Source organism: Ochotona princeps, chromosome 11, assembly GCF_030435755.1.
Source record: "Ochotona princeps isolate mOchPri1 chromosome 11, mOchPri1.hap1, whole genome shotgun sequence".
Classification (NCBI taxonomy): Eukaryota; Metazoa; Chordata; class Mammalia; order Lagomorpha; family Ochotonidae; genus Ochotona; species Ochotona princeps.
Genome location: NC_080842.1, coordinates 48,482,937 through 48,499,819, shown reverse-complemented (window position 1 = coordinate 48,499,819; position 16,883 = coordinate 48,482,937). Strand labels below are relative to the sequence as shown.

At 50.8% G+C, this 16,883-nt stretch overlaps 1 protein-coding gene across 4 annotated transcripts in view; it reads right to left on the bottom strand.

Moving 5' to 3' along the window:
- The window catches only part of APBB2 (amyloid beta precursor protein binding family B member 2), a 272,222-nt gene that overhangs the window by 54,379 nt on the left and 200,960 nt on the right, over positions 1-16,883 (bottom strand). For 3 of the 4 annotated variants that reach the window (XM_058670169.1, XM_058670170.1, XM_058670171.1), the window contains 3 exons: positions 9,439-9,501; positions 8,984-9,069; positions 8,830-8,890 (listed from right to left, as the gene is read on the bottom strand). In XM_058670169.1, coding sequence (XP_058526152.1) covers positions 8,830-8,890; positions 8,984-9,069; positions 9,439-9,501 — 210 coding nt within the window. The remainder of the gene's footprint in view (positions 1-8,829; positions 8,891-8,983; positions 9,070-9,438; positions 9,502-16,883) is intronic. The other variant, XM_058670172.1, reaches the window with a different exon arrangement.

The following is a 16,883-nucleotide window of genomic DNA, read 5'->3' as shown; positions in this document are numbered from 1 at the left end:
GGGAGTCGCAGACTCCTCAGACTGCACCAGGAGTGACAGGGAAGGCAACGCGAGGCAGGAAGCGGTGGACAGAGGCTGTGGGCCCTGGCTCAGGGTAGAGAAGCCTGGTTCTCCAACTTCCGTCTCTTAAGAACTCTGCCAGATGCCAAAGACAAGGAGAGCACCTATTCCCAATTGCCTATCCCAGCCAGCGCTGGGCCAGGCTAAAGCCAGGAGGCAGGCACTTAATCCAGGTCCCCCACATGGGGGCAGGCACTCACTCACCTGAGTCATCATTGCAGCCTCCAGGGAGCGCATGAGCAGGAAGCTGGAGTCGGAGGCCAGAGCCTGGAGTTGAGCCCAAGTACCCTGATGTGGGACGTGGGCATCTTAACTGCTAGACAATGTCTGCCTCCCCACCGCCCCTTTCCTTGGATTCTTTCCTTGATGGATGAGGCTCGCTGGATAGGAGTTGCCTGCCCGAGGCCTCTCAGCCCATTAGATGCACACACGGGCAGTCACAGGGGGTCTTCCGACAGTCAACACTGTCCCCCGCCCCCACTGCAACAAGCCCCTCCACTGGCCCCTTGGGCTCAGGGTTCCCAAGGCTAGCAGCTTCTGTCTACCATCAATATGCAGGGAAGTGCCAAGCACAGAGCCAGTGCTTCAATTCTGTCGGTTAGGTTTGCTTCTGGAGGTCTCTGCTCATCCAAGGCAAAGCCATCAGAAAGGCGATCAAGCAACGCGAGGGAAGGTGGAGGGGTGAGGTGAGGGAGGGCGGAGGGGCGAGGTGAGGGGGGGCGGAGGGGCGAGATGAGGGGGTGCAGGGGCGAGGTGGGGGAAGGCGGAGGGGCGAGGTGAGGGTGGCGGAGGGGCGAGGTGAGGGGGGTGGAGGGGCGAGGTGGGCGGAGGGGCGAGGTGGGGGAAGGTGGAGGGGCGAGGTGAGGGGGGTGGAGGGGCGAGGTGGGGGAAGGTGGAGGGGCGAGGTGAGGGGGGTGGAGGGGCGAGGTGGGGGAAGGTGGAGGGGCGAGGTGAGGGGGGGTGGAGGGGTGCGGTGAGGGAAGGCAGAGGGGTGAGGTGAGTCTTCACCTTGCAGCTTTTCAAAGAAGGCAAGAGAAATGCCAGCCAAGGTAACCTTCTGCTCATGGTGACACCCAGACGCAGGCACTGAGGGATTACAGGGAAGACCTGGACAGGAGCCACAGGCAACTCTCTAAGGAGACAGAAGCCCTCAAGGAGGAGGGGGCAGTGCTGTGGTGAGGCACGTTAAAGCTTCCACCTGCAATGCCTACATCCCATACAGATGTAGGTTCAAGTCCCGGCTGTTCCACTCCCTATCCAGCTCCCTGCTTGTGGCCTGGGAAAGCACTGGAAGATGGCCCAAAGCCTTGGTACCCTGCACCCACATAGGATACCCAGAAGGAGTTCCAGCCCATGTAGCTCGGTGGCGGGCAGAGGGTCTGAATGCTGTTGGTGGTAGCTGCCCAGTGCCTGCTGGTGGTCGTGGTCATGGGAGCTGACCTGTGGATGGCTTCCTGGAGAACCACGGCCACTTTAGTACTATGAGGCATTTTCCATTTTAGGTTTTTTTTTTTTTCCCTGTGTGGTTTAACTTAAGCTCTTACATATCAGAAAATTTCAACTGCAAAAGTAACGATTTGCAGGCTTGGAGACTGGGATGGAGGTTGGCTACACTAGACCATTTTGTTACTATATCCAAACACCTGAGGATGCATAACTTTATAAAGAAGCGGTTTGTCTGGGCTCCTAGCTCTGGTGCAAGGGCCTGAGCCTGCACTTGGGGATATGGCCTTGCTGGCCATGTTCAGAGGTGGTGCAGAGCACCCCATGTGGGGGGTAGGATATGCAAATATATCCCCCATGTTCCTGCTTCCTCGTCCAACAAAATCTCCAGCATTCAACACTGCTGACCTCAGTTGTTCACCTGCTGAAGGCCCTGTTCTAAACACCAAAGTCAGACTGCATCAACAGTCATTAGGATCTCTGGGAAGAGGCACCCAAAACACAGCAGAGACCTGGGGAATGACCCTGCCTGCCTGCAGGTGCTCATGGCCACAAGGCAGCCCAGTGCCACTACTGGCAGGACTGGTGGGAACTGTGCTCACGTGAAAACACTTTACAGAAAATTCTGGAAGACAAAAATCCCACCATTTCACCTTGAGGCTAGGATGTGACCAACAGAACATGACGATGCCAGGGACACAGTGCCATTTCCAGGAACATCCCTGGTCTTGGCTCCCTGGAAGCCAGATGCCAGCTGGGAAGTACAATTGCCCATCTCAAGACAGCTGTTCCAAGCAGCACCAGTAGAGCACCCTGGAGTTGGGAGAGGGTCTTGGAGGGGGAAAAGGCAGGTCATGGGGGTGAAAAAGTCATCTTGTTAAGTGGATGATGCGGGCCCCAGCTGCCCCCTTGTGGAGCACAGGGGAACTGCACCACCGAACCTTCTCCAAACTCCCAAACCCAAAAAGATTACAGTGTTTGAAGCCACAGAGTTTGCGCAGTTTGTCACACAGCATACAGGATGGGATAACAGAAAGCTTGCTATCCAGAGACTGGACAAGTCAGAACAGACCTTATCCTTATCACATCTGCTCCTAAAAGCGCTTGCTGAAAATGAATACAAATTGATGGACATATGAAATCCTTTCCCAAGGCCTGGTACTTAAACTTACAGCAAAGTAGGGGGTGGGGGGAGTGAGAGACAGAATCACTAAATCCCATCGCAGTCAAGTGCACTCATTAGCTCAGGCATCATCTGCCTTTGGGAAGCCATAAGAGCCACCCTGCCATGAATCCCAGGTGGGTGTCCTCAGCACAGCCTCCTACCACGAAAGCTTGGCTCATCCTAGACAAGGCCTTGAACTTGCCCGTTTGTTGTCTCCTCCTTGGAGACAGAGGATGTCTCCAGTCCCTTCTCTAGCAGGGGCAGCAATGATGGCTCCTGTGGGACGGGAGTGTGTCACGTGACAGAAGTGTGGGATGCCTGTGTCCTGTAGCAGGTGTATTGGCTCAGGGTTTACAACGGCTGTGTGAGGCGGGCACCATGACTGTCCTCTTCTATGTACATGACCCAACTCACTTGCCTGAGACCACCCAGCTGAGCAGCAGAACCCTGACTTTGGACCCCAGCAGCGTGGGTCCAGCCTCTGCACTCTGACCCGTGATGCCAATCCTCGAGCCATCAGCACGTGGAGTCCCTGAACACGACCCCATCAGGGCACACGCACAGCTCAGCTCAGGAGCCAACAACACAGCTCGGCTCCATGTTCTGCAGACCTGCCAGGATTTCTGCAAAGAGGAAAGCTGAGCCAACAACAACAACAACAAAAATCAATCCTGAGAAATACACGCACCTGCAAAACCCCATAGAAATGCTAGCTAATGATAATGAACTTGCTACACGAACCAGAAATAAATCTCAATGAGAAAAGATGTTCTCTACCACTTCCTGTTTGTCTGTTAGCGCTAATCCGGCCAGTAACCCCTAATAGAATTACTCCATGAAAATCTATGCTAATAGGATCCAAGCTAGGGCTCAGATAAAGCTCACAGAGGAATCTCAGACTCTCACGCTCACTCCCTGTTCTTTTCAGAAGGCTCCTCCGTCAGCTCTATTGATGGGTTTGTGCCCAGTCCTTCCCCGCCCACCGTCTATCTGGGGCAGGTTATAATAACAGACTCACTAGGGAGCTGGGCCAAGCTTTCAGAGAATCCTCAGCTAGCTGAGAACTGGCTGTCAGTCAGACACAACTGTAGCGGGAGGTCCTTGGTGGGGTGACCTGGACTGGGCTCTGCTCCTAGGGCTGTCTGCTGTGCAGCTGGCTGGGACCCATCCCTTCCTGGGCTTGGGAGTCCGACACACCTGAACTCCAGTCCCAGTTCTGGCGGTTACTAGCTTAGGGACAGGGCGAATGGTGGGGGCCAGCACTGCGGCACAGCATATAAAACTGCCACATGCGACGCTGCTGACATCCCAATATGGACCTTGGTTGCAGTCCTAACTGTTCGACAGCCCATCCAGCTCCCTGCTAGAAGCACCTGGGAAAAGCAGAGGGACACGGCTCAGGTGCTTGGCCCTGAACCCATGTGGGAAACCTGAAAGCAGCTCCTAAGATGGGCCTGGTCCACACAGTGCTGGCTGTGGAGGCTACGGGGGGAGTAAACCAACCCTGAATGGTTTTGCCTGTTCTAAGCATCAGCTGCTGATGGCGCTAGTGGGAACCATCTAGAATCAAGGGACTTCCAACATGAGGACCTCATCATCTCACCAACAAGGGGGTTAAAACGTGCAGACTCGAAGCTTCGGGCAACATGATCGTCTGTGCCCATTCCCTGTCACATACTTCAAGAGGTCAACATTGCCCGAGCCATTCTAAAACCCACCTCAGTCACAAACACTGCAAACATAATTTATTATACACTAACGTCAGGAAGGGAACGGGGTACAGTCCCACCATGTACTTCCTTCTCCATCAATAACTGGGCGCCACAGGGCTCATGGTGTTCACCTATAAAAAGAGGCCCAGGTCACATCCGACGTACTTCCATATCTATATTTGTTTTTTTTTTTTTTAAAGATTTTATTATTATTGGAAAGCTGGATATACAGAGAGGAGGAGAGACAGAGAGGAAGATCCTCCATCCGATGATTCACTCCCCAAGTGAGCCGCAACGGGCCGGTGCTGTGCTGATCCGAAGCCAGGAACCTGGAACCTCTTCCAGGTTTCCCACACGGGTGCAGGGTTCCAATGCCTTGGGCCGTCCTCGACTGCTTTCCCAGGCCACAAGCAGGGAGCTGGATAGGAAGTGGAGCTGCCGGGATTATAACCGGCGCCTATATGGGATCCCGGGGCGTTCAAGGCAAGGACCTTTAGCCGCTAGGCCACGCCACCGGGCCCCATATCTATATTTGTATCTTCTATATCTTCACACAGGAATCAGAGTCTGTTTCGTCAAAGGTGTGATTTTCAGCACTGTCCGCCAGGTGGCAGAACTTTTCCTTCACAAAAATCTAGGCAGGCTTAACACAAAGGAGAGAGGCCAGGACCTGCCTTTGGAAGCGTTTGATTTTCCATAATTTGACTGTAGCTGGTATTTATTTTAGTGTTCACAAAACATTTGTTCAGCAGTGTGCCTTGACAAAGCGTTCGTTTTGGGCTCTAAGACATTAAAGGAGGAAGGACACATTGTGTAAGGGAGAGGACTGAGAAGTGCAGGCCCCCTGGCTACCTTTATTCAGGGAGGTAGTTCCAAAAAACTTCACAGAAAAATGGAATTAAAAGGTATTTATCCTGGTGTCAGAGATCTTACAAGTTGCACATATATTTATTAAAAAAATTCCCATTGTAAAAATCAGACCTAGATTTCAGAAAGTTGCATCAGAATGAAGTTAGTCCCTTAATGGCCCAGCATGTGTCACAGCAGGTAAACCACTCCCTGCAGCACTCACATCCCGTTGGTGCAGCAGTTCAAGGCTTGCCTGCTCCACTTCCGGCCCAGCTTCCTGCTAATGTGCTGGGAAAAGCAGGGGAGGGGAGGGCCCTGGTATTCATGTGGGAGACCCAGATGCGGCTCCTGGCTCCTGGCTGCCGCCTAGCCCAGCACTGGCTGTTACAGTCATCTGAGAAGTAAATCCGTGGATGAAAGCCCTCTCTCTCATGTCTCCCACTCACTCTGCAACTCTTTCAAATCAATGAATCCATAATAAGAAAACATATGCTTAAATTCTATGTGAAGCCTCTAAAGTCCCTCATACGCCAGCAAGCTCTGCTCTCGACCAGGGGGGCTTGAAAGGCAATACTCTACAAAGGCTTTGCATCCACAGAAAATGTCAAACCATCTCCCTGTGGACAAGTGAAACCAAACAGACAAAAAAAATCAAAGACATGTGAAAAATTATAGTAGCACAAAGTTTTAAACTTAGAAAAGTATAGGAGAGGCTAGCATGGCTGTACAGTGGGTTAAACCACTGACTGCGATGCTGGCATCCCACAGGAACGCTGGTCTGAACCCCGGCTGCTCTGCTTCCAATCCCGCTCCTGCTGTGGCACCTGGGAAAGCAGCGCAAGATGGCCTAAGAGCTCGGACTCTCGTCACCCACATGGGAGGCCCAGATGGAACCCAGGCTCTTGGTTTAGGCTCCGGGCCCAGCTCTGGTCGCTGTGGCCATTGGGAGAGTGAACCAGCAGATGAAAGATCTGTCTCTTTTCTCTCCTCTGTATGTGCTACTCCCTCTCTGTAATTCTACCTTGCAACGACACAAAATATATCTCAAGAAACAGGAATAAGAAATAAGAAGGATAAACACAGATAAAAATACCAACCGTTGCATGAAACGTCCCGTTCCACTGATAATTTAAGAAGGGGAAGCTTTCCCGTGGAGGAGTAGGAACTCAGAGGCAACAAAAGCAACAGTGAGTAAAAGTGAGGGAGCTACTGGGCAACCGGCATGCAGGCAAAGGTGGCCGCGAGGTGGTGACGCAAGGGGCTCCAGGCTGCTGCTGGCTCTGGAAAGCAAGTCTGCACTAAGTTCTAGCGGCCACAGAGAGATGGCCTGGACCCTCTGACAGCGGCTACCAGTAGTCACTTGCTCTTATAAAGCTACAGTTCTGTTCTGCTGAGGCTGCGAACTGCTCCTCGCGCGGGAGCTTCCTGCACGGGCCATGGCACTGTTCGCACATGGACTTTGGCCATGGAATTAAGAGCTGCAAGCAGGAGAACTGTGGAAAGGGCTAGGAAACATGATTTCACAAAGAGCTCACCCCACGCCATGCAGTGTCTTAGATGGAGTTCTGGGACTGAAAAGGGACAGTGTGTGTGCGGGGGGGTGGGGAGGGGATGGTACTGAGGTTGATTTCTTAGTGTTGGTAACTGAATTGTCATGACGAAGTTGCCACTATCAGGGAGGGTGAAGTTGAGGGCACAGGGGTCTTGGTAGCTTGTGTATCATACAGCTGTAGCAATTCCAAAGTAGAAAGGTTAAACAGAGAGCTCTGGCTTGCACCCAAACAGACACTATATCATCATCAGCTCTAAACAAGCTCACTGTGTAACTGGGTGGGCTCGAAACCCATTTTCAAAGACACACGTCTGTAGGGGAATGGATATGCATGTCCATGCCTGAGGGCGCCCTCATGTGAGCAAGTGCCTGTACACAAGTGTGCGTGGCTATTCCGTATCACCACTGCTACTGCTACCATTGGGGTTTCACTGCGTATTGAGCTTTCGTTGAGTGCGGGATTGCCAAGAAGCCAAGAGGCTCGGAAGCGCCTCCACGCTGATAGTCTGAAGGGATCTGGACTTTCCAGCCTAGCAGTTTCATCCAGGGATTTGGGGGGCATCTCCCAGCCTCCCATCATAACTTTCATGGTGATCACTCCTCATGCCCCTTTGCTTGCTGTTTGCCCATGGTTTTCAAGGACACAGGCCCCATGGCACCAGCTGTGGCCAATTCCAAATGTCTCAGTCTCTATGTCTGCGACACTGGAGTCAGACCCCAGCTTTGGCCTCCTGACCGCCCCGCTCTCCATGCCTCATCTTGTGCACCTGCCCACATGGCACTCGTGTGAAGATAAGTCGGCATCATTAAAGCCCTGCCCAAGGTACCACTCAGCGCTCAAGTCACTGTCACAATGACTTTCTAGTGAAGCCTGAGCCAGGGCTTATGTCCCAGGAAGGCTTGAGCACCGCGTGATAGTTATACGGAGTAGAGTCTAAACTCTCCCATTCCTCCCAGCACACCTGTGGGTCCCCCTGTTGACGCTGACTTCCCACAGCACGGGGACCTCCAGGACGTGCAGGTGGCACAGGGCAGCTGCAAGCACGTGTAGTCCACAAGCATCCTTGTGGCATCCACACTGCCTTCCAGGCTTCTGCCATTCACCCCAAGAATCCTCGAGGTAAACGCAGATGCTCTGGGCTTACAGTGGGGTTACGCTGCAAGAATCGCATCCTAAGCAGGACACTTCCTATACAGAAAACACAATGACCACGCCCAGCCGAGGGGACACCACGACTGTGGAGTGTTGGGCATTTCCCCAGGAAGGCTGAGGGCTTGCCTGGGATCTGGGGTCACCGTCACCACTGTGTAGAGAAGATGGAGCCACAGCCGCTGGCCCAGGAAAAGAACAACATTGTAAATCTCAGGCATAGTTTCTGCTACACTCTCACTGCTTTTAGGCCATCAGAAAGTAAAAGAATCACAAAGCTGAACCAATGCAAACCGAAAGATTGTTATTGTCATTAGGGGGCATTAAGAAAACCCTGCAGGTCAATTTTAGCATCTGGCTGCATCAGCCATGTGCCCACCTGTCGAGCCTGCCAGCACCCAGCACACACTTCGAAAACGGGACAGAGAACAGCATCTCTGTTAGCTGTTGGCTGGAGGTGGCGTGGGATAAGGCATGACACCCCCCAGGGCTGACAGTGGGGATGGCCAATGTGACACGGGCATGAAGCTGTGCTGGCACAGGTGGATCTGAGGAGTCCTGCACCTCTCTCACTCCACGCCTGGTCCAGCCTGGCGTGTCGTTCTGAGCGTCTTACACCCACTCACGGGAAGAACACTTCTGACTTCCTGCATTGTGCCAAGCGCTGATGCAGAACTTGATGTATCAAAATCCCAAGCCCTCCCCAACCCTATTGTGGCCTGGAGATTTTCTTAGAGTGCTAAGGAGATTAATTAGGGGAGAGACAAGATCAACGTGGTAATTACTTAGTAAGTGGCTCTGGGCAGGTGGTTTGTAAAAACTGGGCCATTCTCCAAAGTCATTACTTTGACGTAAGAATATTAACCCGGTCGCTGAAAGCCCCGTTACTCTCACAAACCTTGGCTTCCGGGTCACTGTTGATGCTACAGGAATCGTCATCGTCTGAATGCGGCACATTTCTGGAAGCAAAAAGCAGAGCTGGGCTTAGAATTCTGGCACAAACCCCAGCGGCACAGAGCCGTGTGTTGGCGCACCTCCACGCAATGCCCTACCTGAGTTTCAGAGATGCATAGCGTAGAGTTGCGCCTTCAAACTCTTTCAAACTGGGATCCGGGTTCACCGTGGCTGCGTGCAAATCCTGGGGAAGACACATCCATGTTAACGTACAATGCGGGAGTGGCCGTGACATCATCTCCAATGCCAGAGGCCAGAGGAGACGTCCCAGTGAGAGGCAGAGCGTGGCTGTGAGCTCAGGTGACAGCAGGCATGCAAGGGCTGCTGGGAGCGGACCAGGTGCAAGCGCCCGCTCTCACAGGACCACAGGGAACGGGCACAGTGAGTCTGAAGGCATTTGCCAAGGGAGATCTCAAGAGAGGCTGCGTGAGTGTGAGCTAGCAGCCCACTTACTGCGACCCTGCATGAGGCACGATGCTCACAGAGAAGGGACATACAGCCACAGCCATGCAGAAGGGGAAACGCGGCATCTCCGAGCTGACAATATACTTGCCTTCCAAATGTCACTATTAATCTTTCCCCCATTCAGAACAGCAAAATCACTCCATGGCTGTTTCTAGACACACAATTATTCACACAGAGGAAAAAGCACATTGATGTAAAGAAAAAAAAAAAGGAAACAAACAAACAAAAAGACAACAGGACACAGAGGAAAGAAAAAAAAAAACACAAGACACTGGGTTAGCAATCATAGTCACGGGATGGGTTAGGGAACAAAATCCCAGCCAGCTTGTTAACTTGTAGGCTTGGACCCTAGCTTACTGCCTCTAGAGCCAGGCAGAAAACAGGGCTCCTTAATCACTCCCCAAAACAACTGAGGGGCCTCACGGGATGCAGATGGGGCCGCTGCTGGATCAATGCTCACTGAAAAGTGAACCTCATGCTCACCGAGTATTAAGCACCCAGCACACCGACTCTCACAGTCCCCCTGGATCCAGCTTTTGGCTGGGGTTGGGACTGACGACACTGTATTGGCTTGGTCACTGGATGACGCTTGGGGCCCAGGATACACAAACAGGGAGTTCAAGTTATCTTTCACTTCCAAGAGACAACGGACGATGAAAGGGAGAGAGGGTTAGCAGGGAGAACAGACTGACCCCAACATCTAGATGAAACCCAACTGAACCCAAAGCAACTCTAAGCAACCTGATGCAAATTCCTCTAATCCATCCAAAGCTCGCCAAGGAATCTGAGTTCCTGACCTGAACATGACTATGTACAAAACATGAAACCTTGACTGGTCAGATGAACTCCCACGGGACACCTTGCACACAATGGGCCTTTAAAACGAACCACCCACTGCAAGCTCAGACTATGAGCACATGGCTTCTCGTCGCCTGCAGAGTGAAGGAGTCAGCCTCTGCAGGTGCGTGGCCTCCGCACCTGAGGGCCCTGCCAGGAAAGGCCTGGCTCTGTAGTCAGTATGCACACACTGCTGACAGCCATTTCCACAGCACTTACCTGGGACTAGGGGCCCCGAGCAAGCCAGTGTGTGCGAACACGACACCAGCTACAGACCTGACTGAGCAACCCATGGATTTTGAAACCTACTAACTCCGTGGGTTCTGATAGTTAAATAGTTTTCACTTTTAAGATTTGGGGAAATGAGTGAAGAGATCTGATTCAAGGACCGGCTTCTGAGTTTGTGCCACAGACTTGTCCGGTCAATCTTTTCCCTTGCTATGCTAATAAATCAACAATGGAAACTTTTCAACTAAGTAACTCTGCAATTGAAGGAGTCTCAAAATGACAGGTGGCATCGGATGTGTCATTTCTGTTCCATCAACATGGTCTCTTAAACCACTAGAAGTGAAGTCCGAGTGACCTCTGTGTTGAAAGATACAGTTATTTCGCCTGGAGGACAGCTTGCAAATCAGGACCTTTCTCCCTGCAGCACCGCTGGTATCACCTGGCACCAGGGTCCAGGCGAGGAGGCACCTGACCTGCAGTGCTGGCCAAACACAAATGATCTTAAGGTCTTTCTCAAAATAATTTCTCTGCAGGAACCAAAGGGCAGGAACGCTACCTAAAGCCAACGCCTCTTCCCTTTCCTCCTGCTTACCCCAGAGCAGGGTTCCCTCTTCCCTGAAGAAGAGACTAGGAACTCAGGAGAGAACGAACCCGTGTGCTCAGGGGAGCTGTGATCCACTGAATGGACTGGATGTGCTACTGGATGCAAGTGCAATTCCAAGCAAAAAGATACACCGCCCGCCTTAAGGCTCCTTTCAGAGAGGGCAGACACCAAAAGGTCTGACAGGGTCACCACTGGAGGGGATTCAGAGCGACCCACAAGGTCCTCAAATACCAGGTACAATTTTGAACCAGAGTACCCTTTTCTTCCTTCCTTTTTATTTTATTTTTTTAAAGAACTAGGCTTATGTGGCCTCAAGTCATCATCACAGGGCCCGTGTGAGTACTATTTGCTTTTTCACGGAAGTTACACATGAAAAGGACAGGAGACGACGAAGCAGGGAGACATGTAAAAGAAAAAATGAAGAGTAAAAGAGAGGTGTCTGCCAGAAGAAACGTGATTTTAGAAGTGGTCCTCGAGAGACTACGCTGGGGCCGGAGAGAGTGGAAAAAGAGCCTTTGCTAAAACAAATCCACAGCAGAGCCTCGGCGCTTAGCCAACACTGCTTTCTGGGAGTGTACAGACTTTACATTGTGTGTGTGTAGTTACTCTGCACACAGGAGTGTTTAAGCGAAAGCTGATGAGAGTTCTCAGACCATCTGAATCTAGTACTCAGGCCACGGAAACACCCGTCAGCTGGCAAACTCCCAACAACCACCTTTTACAGATTTAAATAAACAAAGGCGCTGTAGAGGGTTTCTGAAAAAAAAAAAAACTTAAAATAACACAGATCCACCTAGAAAAACGCTTTAGCATAAACCTCAAGTAAGCAAAATGGAAGCTGGTGTTGCAGATCTTAGAGATCGTTTTCTTCATCCTAGATTTAAAACTATCCATTTGCTTTATGCAATGGTCTCAGAGGAAGAAAAGTACATTCTTGATAACTTTATTTTCTGCCAAGTTTTCAGTGAGACTGAACACAATATAAACTGCATACCTATTGAGAAAAAAGCCTTTGTCAGTTCAGGTCTTGGCCGCTTTGATCTCCCATCCCCAGAGGTGACTGCTGATGACTGATGTTTGTGATTGCTTAAACTGTATTTTTCAGTAATGTGGTATCACAGTGAATCAAGCCGCTACCTGCAGATGGGTTCAAGATGTGGCTGCTTTTTTGCAGTTCTGCTCGTCACTATGAAATCTGGGAAAGCAGCCTAACATGTCCCAAGGGCTTGGGTTCCTGCCCCCCTGTGGGACACCCAGAAGCAGCTCTGATTTCCTTGCTTTGGTTTGTCCCAGAAAGTGCTGCCATATATGGAGTGAACCACAAGATGGATCTCTTTCTCCCTGCCTTCTAATAAATAAATAAACCTTAAAAATATAAAAAAACCCCTATCCATTTGCTTCCCAACTGAGACACTTCCTCGCACAGAAATGAACACAACTTTTCTTATTATTTAAAAAAAAAATCAAGCTCAACGAAATACAAAATCCCTTTGTCAAATTTTAAGAACTACTTGGTCTCTTCATCCAACTCATTTTAATTAAGCATGCAGAATATTTTCTCTGGTTGGTGGGTGATGTTAACAATTAACTTGGTAAAAAAAAAAAAACAAAACCTCAACATAGATTCTTGATCTGACAGCAAATCTGTAGGCAGCCTGTAGTGTGGCAGGTAGGTGGGAGAGGTCATGGAAGACAGAAGCAAAAAGAAGGGCAAATAAAGGAACAAAAGCCAGGTGGAACAAGACGCCCGCAGGGAGATAAGGCACAAACAAGTCCCCAGCTTAGAGACCTAGAGACCGCTGATGCCAAGGCTGGGGACTCGCTCTCCTGGCTCTGGAAATGCTGACTACAATCATCTAGTCCTGGGAAAGCATGGGGTTCATGGCTCGTGAGACTGGGCGTCAGTGGGGCGGACCTGGTACCCAGAACATGGCGTCTACTGGGGGCCTGCAGCACCATGCACACTCAGCGCAGAGGCAGACCCACTGAGGAAGTCCCACCACACAACCTTGATGCCCAAGCCAGCGTCTTCTATCTGAGGGGGCAAGTCGGAAAGTTTCTGTGAAAGGGAACCATGTGATAAGAATCAAAACCGCGACCTTTATGTCTCCATCAAGGTCAAGATACTTTTGGTTGATCTTGTTCCTAAGAAACTGAGCATTCTGGGAATTGAACCACGCCCATGCGGTCCTTTTTACATTATGAACTAAAGGAAAATGGGTGTTCTTTAAAGATGTGCTCTGATTAGGATGCAAGAGGTCAGAAAGAGCCGGTATGATGTGGCTTGACTGCGTCCTGGTGCAGCAGTGTGGCCGCAGGCGTGCAGGGCCGGGAGGACCCACCTGTGTGAATAGATGACTGCTGTTTCACTCTGTCACCTCTCTTTGCCCTTGTGCCATGGCTGGACACAGCAAGAAGGTCCTCACCAGGAGCAGTTTCCCCATCTTGGACATCTTGGCCTCCACATGGATAAGCCAATCAGTTACATGACTCAGTCAACAGTATCCTGTTAACAGCAGCAACAAACTGACTGGGACAGGGAGCCCAAAAAATCAGAGTGAAATGTGATCAAAATTCACGCTGGAGAGCAGGGATGGAGAAAGCACCTGCTGGAGCCAGGTGGATGGGAGAGGCACTCGGGCGCTCCCCGGCGGTTCTGATGGAAGCTGGGCTCTCCCCTCATCTCACCCCCCTGCATCTTAATTCTGGAATTGGTCCAGCATGCTGCAAAGCCTGGTTCTCTCATTCAGAGGACGGGGCTGAGAAAGTCTGCTATCCGAGGTGTAAAGGTAAGACCAAGAACATCAGCTCTCTGCCTGGGGCCTTGGCAGCCTCAAGGGATCCTGGAGAGGACAGTTTTCTTACCCGCTCCTCTGTGTTTTCATGGAGGAGGAAAAAAGTTGATGATGATGGAGCCTTATAAACTACATTGTCCTGCTTTGTCAAGACTTGAGTCTTTGCCAGGGGCGTGGCTAGGATGGCAAATGGCAGAAACTCTGGGGTTCCACAGTTCTGAAGAACAGACCAGACAGTGCGAATAAGCACTGTATCCACCTGGACAGGCACACTTCCTCCTTCTTCTGAATAGATTCTGTGTTTGTGGTGGATATGGCATGGTTAGATGAGAACAGAATTCTAGTTCATCACACACACACACACACACACACACACACACACAATCTGGAGCCATCAAACATGTCAAGCCCGGCAGGGGGACACAAGCCTGTGGGATACACGTGTGTCTGTGTTCAGCAGCGCCACGGAGATCCCACAGTCCACAGGGGCTCCGGAGACCCTGCTGCAGAGCTCACTTGGCCACCAGAGCAAGTCTACCAGCAGCTTCCTTCAGCCAAGATTCCATGTATCTCACCATGGGTCTGCTCCCGGGCAAGATGTGGGGGACACCAGATGAGGGGACCAGGCCCTGACCCCAGGAGCTTGCAGTACAAACACTGGGGTGTCACAAGGGAGGTGACCGACCAATGACTTTCAAAGCAGGAGACACTGGGGCCAAAGAATGTAAGAGGAAGTAACATTCAAGTCAAAACAGGGGGCTGTGGCTCTGCTGAAGTCTGGCTGGCTGTCCCGCCTGTGTGGCATCAACTCCCTTGGAAGGCAGGTTCCCGGGCACACCCCAGAGCATCCGACTCTGTGGCTAAGGAATCATCACAGTTCATAAGCGCCAAAACCTTCCTGGCCATGGTCCTCGGTCCCCAGGGTGAGAAAACACTGCCCTAACATTGTCTAGGCCTTTCTGCTGAACTTCTCTGCAAATCTACACTGGCCACGATCCCAGACTGGGTCAGAAGGGCCTGCAGCATGAGGGTGGAACGGCCCTTTCCTGGCATCACTCTTCTAAGTCCACACAGGGATGCCCAGGTTCCAACACACCGTGTGCAGGGAGCTGGCAGTTCAGTGCGCCCTCAGCCAGGAGCAAGAAACAGGGATTTATAGCCCACGAAGACACTGCTGTTGTGAGACCCAATCCGCCTTCCCCAGCTTCAAACCTGTTTTCTCCATGCTCTGCCTGGGGAAACCTTTCACTGAAAAGATTTTAAGTAAGTCTTTTTGGGTATGGGCCAATGGTTGTTCACAAGAACGCTTCGTATGATTCTCTTGTCTATCGAAAACTCAACATCCCAGGAATCTGGAGCAGATAACCAGTTGGGGGTGGGGTAGAGAGGGAATACTCTGAGCCAAATTTCAGAAGCAAATGTTTCCTGGACCGTTTACAGTGTCTGAGAAACCACTCTACCAAGCGCAGTGGAAACATCACCCCTTGAGCTTAGCACTTCCCGAGTGAACTTTGGAATGTGAAATCCGTCCTCAAGTTCTGTGAAAGCAACAGATTTGGTACTTATCTATTTGGTTTTTTCTTTTTTAAACCAGCTCAGGGAAAAGCTGAACAAAACATGCATTTCCAACACAACATATTACAAGTGTCTTCACTCCCTGTTTCAACATTTTGATTTCTCACTTCTCAGACTTAAATATGTTCTAAGTATGTTCTAACACCAATAAATGGTGTTAGAGAAACAATCACTTCAACTCAACTGTTATTAGCACCCAAGTCAATGTGATTCTGAAAAGACATTTTCTAGAAGGTTCTGTGTGGGACACAAGCCTCCCTTGGAGTGAGATGAACAGATTTAGGAGTCTCCAAGCTTCTCAGATCCATAATACAAGAAGCCTGGGGTGGAAAAAGGGATTCAGTGGACTTGAATTCAAGCTTGATGATCTACCAACAGTGTTATCTCGAGACCAAGCTGCTATAATGTAAAGGCAGATGGGACCCAGCCTTAGCTATCTCCCTGCCTGTCCTTTACTGGCCCAACAATGTTCTAATCACTGGACTCAGTGATTTGTTGGCCATGACTGTCCAGAGGGGTTGGTTTATTTAGGGGAATTCCAGACCCGGGCAGGGAAATTCCAGATCCCGGGGCAGAAGGTAACTATCAGTTACACACATAATCCTGCCCCTCTCCCATCAACCGGAGCCCACCTGGCCATGATCAACTCCTCAAATAGCACAGCATCCTTGGCCAATGCAAGAAAGACCACAAGCACCGATGACCAACCAGAAACTTTGACACGAGCTGACCATGTACTTCACAGTCCCAGTTTCAGTCTATAAGAACCTTCACCCCTAAATCCTTGGGGAATGCAGGAATTAAGCAGTAGATGTCTAGCTCATCGCTCCGCACTTTACAATAAACACCTATTTCCCTCCTCCACCCTGATGACAGTGACTGATGTTCTGTGAACCCAGGTCTGGGGATTCTAATGCACTGCCTCCAAGTTGTTTCGGGGTTCCTGGGTGACAACTTTGTACAAGCTCCTTAACCTCCCTGAGTTTCAGTGTTGTCCAGTGTTAAATAGGAATGACAACTTGAGCAGCAGGTGCACAAGGGGTTGATGGGAAGTCATGAGACAAAGTTAGCCTGGTGTTGTAAACACTTGACAAGTTTCCTGTCTCTGGTTGAACACCCGTGTCAGGATGGCTGTGTCCTGGTAGCTGGCGGGTTATATCTTTGCCCCAACCCTCTCCCTGCTTGTCCCTGTGCCTGGATGATTTTAGCTCACTGCTCTCGAAATCTACTTGGCTTAACGGATAACGCATTCAGTGCATGGAAACACTGGTGAGAAGGGCATCCGCGTGTCCTACTGGTTTACCAAAGTGCTGGATCAGAGTCATTCTATTTCTCTTCTCTGAATTGTCTAAAATCTTGCATCCATTAGCAAAATTTTAAGGGATTGGGGTTAAGATCATGTGACTATGACGGCAAGAGGAACAAAGACAAGCGAGAAACCCACGGGCGCTGGGTAGCAGAGCTGAGGCCCGACGCAACACCAGCTGCATAGCT